Source organism: Actinia tenebrosa, unplaced genomic scaffold, assembly GCF_029948245.1.
Source record: "Actinia tenebrosa isolate PJP-AT-01 unplaced genomic scaffold, QUT_ActTen_1.0 PGA_scaffold11__36_contigs__length_13525064, whole genome shotgun sequence".
NCBI lineage: Eukaryota > Metazoa > Cnidaria > Anthozoa > Actiniaria > Actiniidae > Actinia > Actinia tenebrosa.
The window spans coordinates 2,572,750-2,585,725 of record NW_028292571.1 but is presented as its reverse complement, the minus strand read 5'-3'; the positions used below and the strand labels follow the sequence as shown (position 1 = coordinate 2,585,725).

General features: G+C 41.2%; 1 protein-coding gene across 1 annotated transcript in view; it reads right to left on the bottom strand.

Moving 5' to 3' along the window:
• Positions 1-171: 171 nt before the first annotated feature.
• Positions 172-12,976, bottom strand: part of LOC116295471 (tyrosine-protein phosphatase non-receptor type 21) — a 34,353-nt gene continuing 21,548 nt past the window's right edge. Inside the window, exons 15-21 of the mRNA XM_031703282.2 lie at positions 6,465-6,539; positions 5,757-5,831; positions 5,354-5,425; positions 4,840-4,968; positions 4,331-4,559; positions 3,320-3,480; positions 172-2,555 (exon numbers count right to left, since the gene is read on the bottom strand). Coding sequence (XP_031559142.2) covers positions 2,427-2,555; positions 3,320-3,480; positions 4,331-4,559; positions 4,840-4,968; positions 5,354-5,425; positions 5,757-5,831; positions 6,465-6,539 — 870 coding nt within the window. The 3' untranslated portion in view covers positions 172-2,426. The remainder of the gene's footprint in view (positions 2,556-3,319; positions 3,481-4,330; positions 4,560-4,839; positions 4,969-5,353; positions 5,426-5,756; positions 5,832-6,464; positions 6,540-12,976) is intronic.

The window sequence follows — 12,976 nt, the reverse complement described above, 5'->3', positions numbered from 1 at the left end:
TAGGAAAAATAAGAACTTTTTTCTGAATTGCCAAATACCTGCTCTAATCAGTAGTATTTGCCCAAACATTCTAAAATGATGGGGTTTGTTTTTTTAATTAGATGAATATTTCTACAATCGTTCCTAGTTTGTCCCTCGTTAATTTGAAAGAAATAAAAAGTGTTACAGCAATTAACTCTTTTCATGTAATTAGTATATTGTTTCAGATAGAATACACTAAATATAGAAAAAATAATTACAAATTAACTGTTATAAATCTCGCGTTCTGACTGGTTGTGAGCGCGTGCTTAATGAGAGCACACAGCAAGCGCGTGCACTTTTAGTTGCGTCATTCCTATCTCAAATAACGGTTATTGTAATTTTTATATTATAAAAGAAATAGAATCTTGCTTGCTGTGCTGTGTGGAGTCATAAAGCACTTCAGGGATCGGCAGAAAACTCGAGAAGTGTCGAGAAGCACTGAGCTACGCGTCGTGTACTTCTCTCGTGTTCTGCCAACCCCCGCGTGCTTTAACTGCACACAGAACGTGCGCGCTTTTTTTATTTCTTCATTATTAATTCTATTTTAGACAATGTCTCTATAACCCACAATGCACTTCGTTCTTGGAATGCACTATTCAGTATTGAACCTTTTTTGAAATATATACCAAATGAATATATGGGAAATACATATACCTATTTATGAACAAGACCTTATATTACTTTTCAGTGTATGTATTACAAGAAGGCTCAGTTTTTCAATGGTATACATATATCAATTAAAAGCAGGAATGCTTTTGTTGGTATTATAAAATAAAGAATAAGTGAAAAAATGAGAAAAAGAAAGAGATTAAAGATGAAAAGAGAGTAAAGGGACAAAAAGGGTTCCCAGCTAGCAGGGTCTCCCTCATTAAGAGATGAAAATTGAAAAAAAGGAAAGTATGAATGAACAAGAGAGAATAAAATGAATGATTAAATTAAGAGACTTCCAATTATTATTAGCAAATAAATGGAAGTTTGAAGTTATCACCTTGGTTAGTATAATTTTAGAATTCAATACAAGGTTTCCCTGAGATTATATTCACTGCTTGAGTGATGATTATACGTTTTTTCAAAGTTTGTATTATAAAATTTCCCAAACGTTTTTTAAAAATCCTGAATCTTTTCTCTAATTTATTCAATTCTAAAATTACACTAGGAGAATTATTCAACTCAGGATTTTCAATGAAAATTCAATGGTGAATATTAACCTCGCCGCTTGAAGGCTCGTGGCTCAGTAAATATTCACTTTGTCTGTGACGAACGATTGCTAAATATTCTTCCCCCATTGTGTAAATCAGTGCAATACTGATTGAATCATATTTGAGTATTTGATATTTATATCTACATTACAAATCGTAGTAGCATAAATGCAAAAACATCTTCAAAAACCATCGATGTTAAACATAAAAATAAAGATATCCATGGTATATATATTATTGAATATATGATTACAAACAAATATATATAATTCTCGTTATTATTCATCCTTTTTGATTTGACCATCTTAAATTTTGTCAGTAAAATATTGTCACCAAAAATAACCCCACCCCTCCCCTCTAAAAATTATCCTTCCCCACCCTAATGTAGAAAGTGTTGTGTGCTGAATACATTTAAATCACTCATAAAAAGATCCCTGAAATCTTTTATAAGATTGGCCCCTTTATAAAATACGACCCTTAAAAATATTTACCCTCCCCTCCCTTCCCACTAAAAAGATTTACTCTATATTCATTTGTCTTCTCATGTGCAACTATTAAACCTATTAATGGTACTCAAGGGAATGAAATGTGGTCTGTAATGGGAAAACAGTGGATTAGGCCTAATATTGTGGATTGATTGGAGTTTGATAGGAAAAAATAAAAGAATTGACACAATTCCATTGAGAAAAGTGTGATTTCGTTTGTTTTTTGCCTGGTCGTCCTGCAGCCAAGATAATTTTGAAAAGGTCTCTGTTTTGGTTTGTCACAAAATAGGCGACTTGCACTAAGAGGTCACGTGATCAAATCGGCTATTGTGGCTGGCATTCTACAGGAGTGCAGCCGACGAAACAAGCCTAAACACTTCTTAGGTCTTCACATCGTAGCACAAAAAAATATCATATTTTTTCTCTTCTTGGCGAGTTAATAGCAAAAATCTACTTTAGATATCTACTAACAATATATTTCTTGCAAGAAAAGGGGATTTTTATAGTCATTTAGTGCGCTAGCTTACCTTTTATCACCCAAAAAAACTACCCGAATCTGCCTTTTTTTTTTTTTTACATTCTCGCATAGCTAAAAACCTGTAGAATGCCAGCCACAATGGCCGATTTGATCATGTGACCTCTTAGTGCAAGTCGCCTATTGCTTCTCTACTCTGGTGCTTTTGTCAAGCACTATTATATTATGTATAGTAATAGCTTTCGTTCAGATGAGTCGGCTATTCTTGAGGTAATGAATGACTGTGGTATAGACGAATGAATACTGCCCAAAATTGGCTACCAGTTGCATCCTCTGGCGACGAAGTTGAACAAGAGTCCGATGAATGTTTATACGCTGTGGATCAACAAGAGGACACCAGTTTAAAATCACTTTTTGAAACTTCGCAAAAGGTTTAAAATTTTATCGAATCCTGAAACAACATGGCTAACTCAAAGATCGAATTGGAATTTGTCGCGTTGAATTTTGAGGAGGGGGGAAAACCAGAGAACCCCTGAATCAAGTGAGAGGTCTAACAAACTCTACTCACATGTGATGCCGAGTACAGGAATTTAACACGAGACCCCAGGGGAGATGCAAGCGCACTACTGCTACACCACTCTTGGCCCTTAAAAGTGTCATCTTTTATTTCACAACATGTGGCAAAACTGTTATCACTTTCTATCTCCTAAACCTCTCATTCCTCACCGCAAATCCAAATATTCTATATAGGGTTATACAGCAGCCATGTAGCAGAACAAAATCAATAGGGATTTCTCGTTTGAGAAATGAAATCTCGAGCTCTTGCCATTCAAAATAATGCATTGTTCCTTTCATACAACGTGGCTACCTAGAAAACCATTTATAGGTTGCCAGAGCATTAATTTATTGGTAGGAATAAAATAATGTACCATATACGACGTTCCTAACCCCAGTTTAAAAGTCATAATCGAATCACAGCACTATGTATATCTTGATCCTTTTGAGATTTAATGCAATTTTGAAAATTTTATTCCGTAGATCCTTCGTGCCATGCTAGAATTTTAATATCTTGAACATGGCATTTTTTAGCAGAAAAAAGGATGATGAGATTTTCCACAAAAAGAAAGGGCTTTTCTAACCTGATTGTTTTGTATACAGGCGATCATTAGATCTGTTAGTATTATAACACCAGTTCTCCCAACACCGGCTGTACAGTGTACGACTATTGGAGGCTTCTCTTCACCGTGTGGTAGGCTGCTGTTGGTCAGATGCCGTAACGATTCCATTTGATCGAGGAATTCTAGAAACAAAGAAAAAACAGTTACTACAAAAACATTTGTGGGTATACGAAATATTTCCAGTTGTCTTAAAAGATGAGATTATAGAAGGCGTAGGAAGGGGTAGCCTCCTTTGCAGCCGATCTTTGCGTGACGACCCTAAAAACAGCTGCAAAGGAGGCTAAGGAAGGGGGGGATCCCCCAAAGTTTGACTAAAAATGGCAAATTTTATTTTAATTCCTATTTTGTTGGTCTGCCTGTGGATTTAGCGAGAATTTTCGCGCCACAACGCGTGTGCGTTGGTACTCTCGCTACGCCACTGAGATAATGTAGGCATAAAGTTTAATTTATATAGGCGAAGAATCTAATGCCCTGTCAACACGATACCAATGCAAATGCAAATGTAAGAGTAAGCGCAAGCAAAAAGGAACGGCAATTTAAAATGTGATTTAAATTTTTTTTAGCGTGAATATGTGTTTGCACTAATTCAAATTTAATTGCAGATTCGACTTTAACCGCCGCCAGTTATATTGCTAAAAGCGTCGGTCTGTTGTGCAGGAGGTCGTGGTTCAAGCCTAGGCCAGACCAACATTCAGGGTCTTAAAGTAACTGAGGACAAGGTGCTGCCTTTGTAATTACATCTGCAAATGGTTAGTCCCGTCCCAAATCAACTAAAGACGTTAAAAGAGGACCACCAGTTTTTGTATCAGTGACGTTACACGAAAAATATTACTTATGTTTGCGCTAATATTTGCGCTTGCATTGGCTTTTCTCTGTGAAGCAGGATCAACAGAATTTGTAAAAGAATAAAACAAAGAGAAAGAACATGACAGCAAGGATATAAAATAAAACTTTGAATAAAAATAACAATACCTAGGAAGTTGGTAGGGTCATCTGGTATCTTGTGGTCTGGCCAATCAGTAAACTGCAAGTGATAAAGAGTTCGTTCTTGTTTCGAAGGTACATGGCGTAGCTTCATGAGCCGGATTTTGTATGGAGAAGCGTCTTGTATATGTTCAGTAACTATTTGACAGTGCCCGTAGGTTTCTTGTCGACCGACTTCTTCCGGCCAGTAACGCATGCAGTTTGAACCACTTGTCACCTAGAGAAGATGAATCAAAGATTCAGGTTAGGGATGTCTCTGCAATATCATCTGTATTTTCAAAGTTACTGACACGCATACTGTTTCCAAATCTAAATGTTTTTTCCAGGAAGAGTACATGGTGGTAGTGATTCTGTGCTGGTAATGTAGTAACATGGTGATGGTGTGGTGGTGGTGTGGTGGTGATGGTGGTGTGGTGGTGGTAATGATGAACAAAAAGGACAACAAAAGACAACAACAAAAAAGTTACGAAAATCCCGATGTCACGAAAATAACTTACTTTTTCTTCGGTTGCCATGACGACCAGACGAACATTTTGCTCCCAGACCATCTGCCAGAAATCATTTACTGTTTTGTCCATGGGGCCCTGGGAAGCGATGTACTTGTACAAAGTTCGACCTATCTTCATCTAAAGACAATTTTTGTTTTGTTATAATGCTGCACAATTAGACTGCTTCTTATTAACACGTGCAGATTAATGAATTATTTATTTCTAGTATTTAGAAGAGCAATAAACCAAGAACTAAGAATCGTCGTCACGAAGAAGTAGGTTTTAGTGGACGTCGATCAAGGCGTTTCCATGACATTCCATAGGCACGTGCCCTTGAAAACAATGTGTTTTCCCGCCAACAATGCCGTGGAAACACTTCCATTGACGTCCACTAAAGCCATTATAGTTGTGAAGGCAAAATTGTAGGATTTCGCGCATGTGACTTGATGCGTTAGATACCAGTTGGGTATTTCAAAAATGATAAGTTATTTACGATAAGTAAATGATTCAAAGCCCTACATACCTTGATATGGTTTGCATTGATATAATCATTGTTAAATACGTTATTACGAGGATTCAAATGTACCCTCGTTTCCTGCGAAATAAAAAAAAATCAAATTTTTAAGTCTATTTACTTCTTTTTTTACTTTATTATATAAAACAGTATAATGCTTCTACAACTAGTACAAAGAATCCGTGGATTACCGTGTCCTGACTTTGATCAGCGAAGAGGAAGTTTCAGGGTATAGACAAAATTGAAAGTTATTGAGCGAAAGGAAAACGCGCCTGGCATGCTTGAGAGATGGGCGGGAAAAAGCTACGTCGCGAATAGGATATGTTCCCATCATGCTTCTGGATGGTCAGCGGTTTGTTGCCTTGGCAACGACAGAATAATTTCAAAGTTATCAAGATCGTTCGGATGGTACCTCATAGGGAAGAATATCGTTGTATCGATTTTTAGTTTCGTTTGTGAGTAAACTACCAGTCGATACGGATAGATTCTGCAAAAAGAAATATATAAATCATTAATTAAAATGATCCAGTCATAACATGAGTTAGCGGTTGCGCATAAATATGGATACAATAGTAAAAAATCTTATTCTCAAGAGAATGACACCTGTTTTGAAATGGGAAAACATTACTCCCAAGCCGAACGGACTAACGTCCTAAACCATGTCAGTTCAGTTACAAACTTTTTACATGGTGTGTTTAAGTTTCCTTCTCATTATTCACTTATAGAACAGTTTTCGTACGACTGTGAAAAAGTCCTATTCGTGCCTTACCGCGACCGTGATGTTTTCTAGAATTTTGATTGGGGATTTTTTTCTCGCGCAATGTGAGTGGTCTGACAGTACCTTGATTTTGGCGTGACCGTGTCCGCGCCGTGTTCATACCGTGTTTCGGGCATTTGATTGGATAGAGGGTATTAGAGAATATAGATTCTCGAGATATGTGATTAGGCTGACATAAGCCTCGACGTGTTATGACCGTGTTCGTGCCGTGATCTTTTCACACTCATGCGAAAACTGCTCTATGTATTCAATACACCCACACAGTACCAAACTATTACCCATAGTAGTAATCATTAGAAAAGTGAGGTAGAGAAAAGCACAATGTACGAGAGAAGAACTTACCTCGCTTCGCCTTCCGATTTTCTGAAATTCTGTAAACACTTGGCCTTCAGCGAGGTTCTTTTTCAGTTCTTTAAGCTGCAAATAAGAAGAAAAAATACATTTGAAAGAATTGACAAACAAACAAAAAAAAAAAAAAAAAAAAAAAGAAAAAAACAACAATCAACTAAGAATGAGCGAGCGCGCGAGCAAGCAAGCGAGGAGCAGGCTTAGCTCAGTTCGTTTGTATGCGGCCTTCGGAGCCAGTTGGAGATCCTCGAATTCGCTTCAATCCTACGGATTTCCAATTCTGTTTCGACTTCTCTCTAATCCGTGTAGCTTCAGCTTTGAATACTCAGAACACTAATGGAGAGAGGGGGCAAAGAGCGCAACGTCGGCTTCCTGGGTTACCTATAGCGAGTGAACAAATGTTCTAGTTGAACTAGAAAGTAGTATAGGGAATGGGGGTTCCAGCGCAATCTCAACACGGGCAAGACCCGTGTCAAAAATCCACCTACGGAAACAACCCACTCCAAGTGTGGTTGGGGGCAACAGCGCAAATATGTTAGTCTATATATGGAGTGCGAAGAATGTAAGAGAACTTTTAAGAAAGAAGCGGATTTGAAAAAGCATTTGAAAATGAAGACGAAGTGTATGAGCAGTTATGATTGTGGATGTGGTAAGAAGTTTGAGACTAAGGTTAAATTGTTTTGGCATTGTCAGGACTGTGAGTACGACTACGACGACTTAAAAAGTGCTTGGTATTAGGTATAAAATATTTCCTATTATATAGATGGAATCCCAAAGCAACTTCAGCACGGTGTCAATACCCGGTAACGGTGAGATTGACGTTAGACAGTTTTGGCGTCAGTCAGAAAGGAAGGTTAAAAGGACTCTCCGAAAAGGTATAGAAGAATTAGGAGCCCTGAAAGCGAGCATAATGGTAGAAGTAAGTTTGTCAAAAGACGAGGTAATGACGACAGCAATGTTGCGATCAAAGTCGTTAGTGATATTAGAATCCACGAATCTGGATAGGTCACTCAGTGAAGCCTTAGAAGCAATAATGGAGTCGCTGTCTAACTACACGAAAGAAGGATCGGGTTGGACAGTAGAGGAGGTTGAAGGAATAGAGATAAGTATAGCCAGGTACGTACCCATACGAGGGGGGAGTTACGTACCGCTACCAACGTGGGTAGAAAGGAAGAAGGCTATTGTAAACGTGAAGAATGAAGACAATCGATGCTTTATGTGGGCAATCAGGTCTGCACTGTATCCAGCAGAGAAGGATCCCTGTAGGACAAGTAAGTATCCCACAGATGATTTAGAGTGGGATGGTGTGGAATTTCCCATGCAGTTGATAGACATCCCCATATTTGAGGAAATAAACGATCTAGCAATTAACGTTTACGGAGTCAGAGAGCAGACGATAGTACCGTTAGTTCTGTCAAAAAGTAAAGGAGAGCGCGTACATTTATTCTACCACGGCGGACACTACTCATGGGTTAAACACATTAGCAGACTATTCTACAGACATACTAAGCACAAAGGCAAAAAGTACTTCTGTGACTGCTGCTTGCTGTCATTTACATCCTTAAATACCCTAAAGAAACACGATGAGATCTGCCGCGGAGTCGAAGAAGTGGCGCAACGGATCCAGATGCCCACCAACAAAGAGCTTTCATACGCAGACCATCAAAAGCAGATGCAAGTGCCTTACGTGATATATGCAGACTTCGAAGCGTTGATAACTAAGGAAGAGCAGAAACGTGGCGCCACGAATAAGGTAGGATTACACGAGATCTGCTCCTTTGGTTACATAGTAGTCAGATCAGACGGTAAAGCAAACCCTCCTGTGATTTACCGAGGTAAGAACGCAGCTAATGAGTTTCTAGAAGCATTGCGAGAAGAGGAGGGGGAGATAAGAGAACAATTAAGACGTCCAAAGAAGATGGAATTTACCAAAGAGAACCAGGAGGCTTTTAACAAGGCAAAAAAATGCCACATTTGCCAACATACGCTTCTTCAGTTTGGAAGACGAGCCAAGAAAGCGTGGGATGAAGATGGAAAGTATCTAGGAGAAGCTCATTTTAAATGCGGGAAGTATGCTAAGAAAGGTGAGAAGCCGGGAAAGCCCTCCACGCACTGCATTCACTGCCACAAAGCATTTGTTGAGGATTTCTATGTGGATAAGGTTAGGGATCACTGCCACATCACTGGTAAATACAGAGGAGCGGCTCATTGGAAATGCAATATAAACTTCAAAGTAAATCCAGATATGGAGATTCCGGTGTTCTTTCACAACCTCCGCGGTTACGACTCCCATTTGCTACTACAAGGAACAGACGGCTCCGACGTCAAATGCATACCCAACAACAAAGAGCGCTACATGTCCGTAACTGTGGGTAAGCTAAAGTTCTTAGATTCGCAGCAGTTTATGGCGGACTCCTTGGCAAACCTCGTAAAGTATAACACCAACTTTCCCATTTCCAGTCAATATGGTGCGGAAAGGAAAGGAGTCTACCCATACGAATACATGGATTCCTGGGATCGATTCAAAGAGTCCCTACCACCCAAAGATCGCTTCTACAGCACCCTAAACGAGTCCGGCATAAAGGATGAGGAGTACCAGCATGCGTTAGACGTGTGGGAAAAGTACTCCTGTGAGAACATGGGGGACTACCACGACATCTACCTAAGGTCTGACGTAGTGCTGCTTGCAGACGTTTTCCAAAGCTTCAGAAAGATGGCTATGGAATATTACGGATTGGATCCCGCTAATTTCTACACGGCTCCTGGGCTCAGCTGGAGTGCTTTGTTAAAGAAGACAAATGCGCAGTTGGATCTCCTAACGGAGTACGACATGTATCGGTTTATGGAAGACGGTATTCGTGGCGGCGTATGCGGACCCAGCCGACGTTACGCCCGCGCAAACAACCCCTTAGTAGAGCACGACCCAGAGAAACCAACCACATACATTTACTACCTGGATGCGAATAACCTTTATGGTTGGGCAATGTCACAGTACCTACCTGTGAGAGACTTCGAATGGGATCCAGTGAAGCCGATAGACTTCTACATGCAGGTAGGAAAGGAGGAAGACAAGGGTTACGTTTTAGAAGTGGATCTGGAGTACCCAGAGCGCCTGCACGACGAACACAATGAGTTCCCCTTAGCACCAGAAGCGATAGAGATACCATTTAAGCAGCTAAGTCCGCTGCAAAAGCAAATGTGCCCTGGTTACAAACCGTACAGGAAACTAACTATGAACCTGATGGATAAGAAGAAGTATGTGGTACATTACCGCAACCTGCAGTTCTACGTGCGACACGGAATGCGCGTAGAGAAGATCCACAGAGTCCTAAAATTCACGCAGGAACCCTGGATGCGCCCCTACATTGACTTTAACACGCAAAAGCGTACCGCAGCGAAAAATGACTTCGAGAAAAACCTCTTCAAACTGATGAACAACAGCGTGTTCGGAAAGACAATGGAGAACATCCGCAAGCGCGTAAGCGTAAAAATAGTCAGCACCAAAGAGGAAGCAGAAGCATACGTGTCACAGCCAGGCTTCGTTAGATACGTAGAAATGCTGGACTTCTACGTGATTCACATGAAAAGGGCAAACCTCTTACTAAACAAGCCCGTTTACACAGGCTTTACGGTGCTGGATCTATCGAAGCTGCTTATGTACGAGTTCTACTACGATAAGCTTAAGCCAAAGTACGGAGACCGCTGTCGCCTCCTGTACACAGACACCGACTCCCTAATTCTAGAAGTGCAAACGGAAGACGTTTACAAAGACTGCCTCCCCGACATAGACGAGTACGACACCAGCGGTTACCCGAAGGAGCACTTCCTTTACTCTGCGAAGAATAAGAAGGTAATTGGGAAGATGAAAGACGAAATGTTAGGAAAACCCATAGTAGAGTACGTGGGTCTGAAACCAAAGATGTACAGCGTGCTAAAGTTAGACGGCGTAGAAAAGAAAGCTAAAGGCGTAAAAAAATATGTGGTTAAGAAGGACATTACCCACGAGTCCTACCTCAACGTACTGCGTACGCGTAAGGAACAGCGACATAAGATGAACAGCCTGCGCAGCTACGGACATCAAATACACAACGTTACGCAGGAGAAGGTGTCACTGTCTGCATTTGACGGTAAGAGGTGGATGTGTGATGATGGTATCCATACGATAGCATTCGGACATCACACGATAAGCAGTTCTTCTTTGACGAACCCACGCGTGGGACCATCATGAAGATAATACAAGATGGGCTGACCCTTCTTAGCTATCGCACTTCGGATCTGGTAAGTTTCCAAAGACCAATTAGGATCCGTAGCTCTTTTGGATCCTCCTTCTAATTCACCCGACTCATAGAGATATCGAACCGTGACATCGCCTAATCTTTTTTCCTGGGGGAAGACCGCCCTCGAACTTCTGATGAAGGACTTGTGTTCCACGTGTTTCTTTTTTATGGCATCCTTGGGTTTCATTCCCGTAGCCCTGGCCGCCTCGTTGTTCGAAGCTGCGACGACCTGGGGGAGCCTCTGAGTCCATTCCCTGTTGCGTTTGGAGGGATCTTCCAGCTCTTTCCAATACTGGTACCCAAAGAGACGCTCGGCCAAGGTCTTATTGAATCTTTCGACGATGCTCTGACCCCTGTGGTACTCTGCTTTAGCTCTTCTAATCTTAGTGTCGTGGTCTTTCAGGGTCTTGGTAACCACGCCCATAAACTCCGTCCCCGCATCCACTTGCAGCAGCTTAGGCCATTTCAAGACGCGCTTATAAACCCTACCTAGGGCTTCTGCGACTTCCCCAGAATCCTTGCTGGTTATAGGTTCGGCGTCCTTGTATCTGCTTGCGATATCGACTACGGTCAAAGCGTACCTATAGGTCTTCTTTCTCACCTTGTCGTGCGGTAAGAAAAGCAAATCCGCCTGATGAACTTCATTGGGGGTATTTACGGTGAAGCTGGGCCTGGGAATGTACTTAGGCACGGGAAGATAAACCTGCCAGAGGGTTTGTTTTTTCAACCAGTTCTTAGCCGTTTCGTCTGATACCCTGGCCGCGGTCGCGAGTTTCTTGATAGCTGACGCTCCTCTCCAATAGCCTTCCGGCCCATAGTAAATCCTTTTAAGTTTGTCCTCTACGCGGCCCATTATATGAATTCCAAAACAAGATTGATCTTGCGTCCGTTGAAATCCACCGTCTCTCCGTCCACTTTAATGGTAATGTTTATGCTTTCTACCAAATTAGACAAATCATATTCCAAAGAAATGGGAGTGTATTCTACTGGGTCAAATGGATTACCTTTGGGTAGAAACTTGGACATAAGAGAAGACTTTTCTCCATTGTTGTAACTATGAACCAAGTCGCAATAGACTTCGTAAGAGGATGCGACTTTCCATTTCACATCATATGTACTGCCGCTATTTATCGTGGTACTAGTAAGGCCCAGGAGTTCTACCAATGAACTGTCCTTTAGATTGGCGCTTCCACTATTTTTCTTGAATGTCATTTCATGGGGTAATCCTGTGGTAAGAGTATATCCATGCTTTGCTAGCTCCTTAGCCAGTGTTATGGGGGTGTAATGGGAATCTGGTATTTTTGGTTTGGTGCCGGAAGTTCCGATGACAAAGCCATTAATTAAATTATACCAAGAATTATACAAAGAGCAACTAACCAACCGAACCTTACAGGCTTTGATGGGGGGATTCAGATAAGTGGTAAAGTTATTCTTGTCGCTTTCCAAAAAGACGATCATATATTACAGGGGACAAGTCCCCTTCGTTAGAGCAGATACGCCAAGGCCACGCCTCCTGCCAGCCCTGCGACTCCTACAAAGACCAACTCATTGTCTTTTTGTTTCTTAGAAGGCTGGTAGTAATTCTTGAACTGAGGCTTTCTTAACCCCGTTAATGCCGCGGGGTGTGCTTGCGCATAAAGTTTGAAGGCGTAGTCTGTGTTTTCGAAGTTCTTATCCGCCTGCATCTTGTCTTGGTAGTTCTTGTCCAACCAATCCCTGTAAGCTTGTCTTTTTTCATTCCAAGTTGCCACGTCCCGCTGATATTTCTCCAGCGCTAAGTCGTGTCTCTTCCTTTCGGCGGCCAAATCTCCGCTGCGATCACCTCTAACTAATCTATCCAAATATTGACCACCATAATTAGCTCCAGTGAATGCTAAGGCTGCAATAACTCCACCTGCGACCACGCTAGCCATTTATACATTAGGGATGTACTTTTCCTTCCGTAGGTAATCCTTTACCATGATAGCCCCGCCAACGGCAGCGGTCATCTTAGCGAAATTAGCGAAGCTCTTGCTTGGGTCTTCAGTAAAGTCTTCTTTGAGCACTTTCTTACCTACCCAACCAATACCCGCAACGATGGAAGTAATGATAGCTGCCTCTTCAACAGTTTTCAATAACGCGGTTGACATTATATTACAAAGCGAGAAGGAAAATCTAGGTCGCCACGGGACGTGGTGATAAATCTACTCCATTTCAGGGATCTTACTTTTTCTAACCTCCACAGGTGCG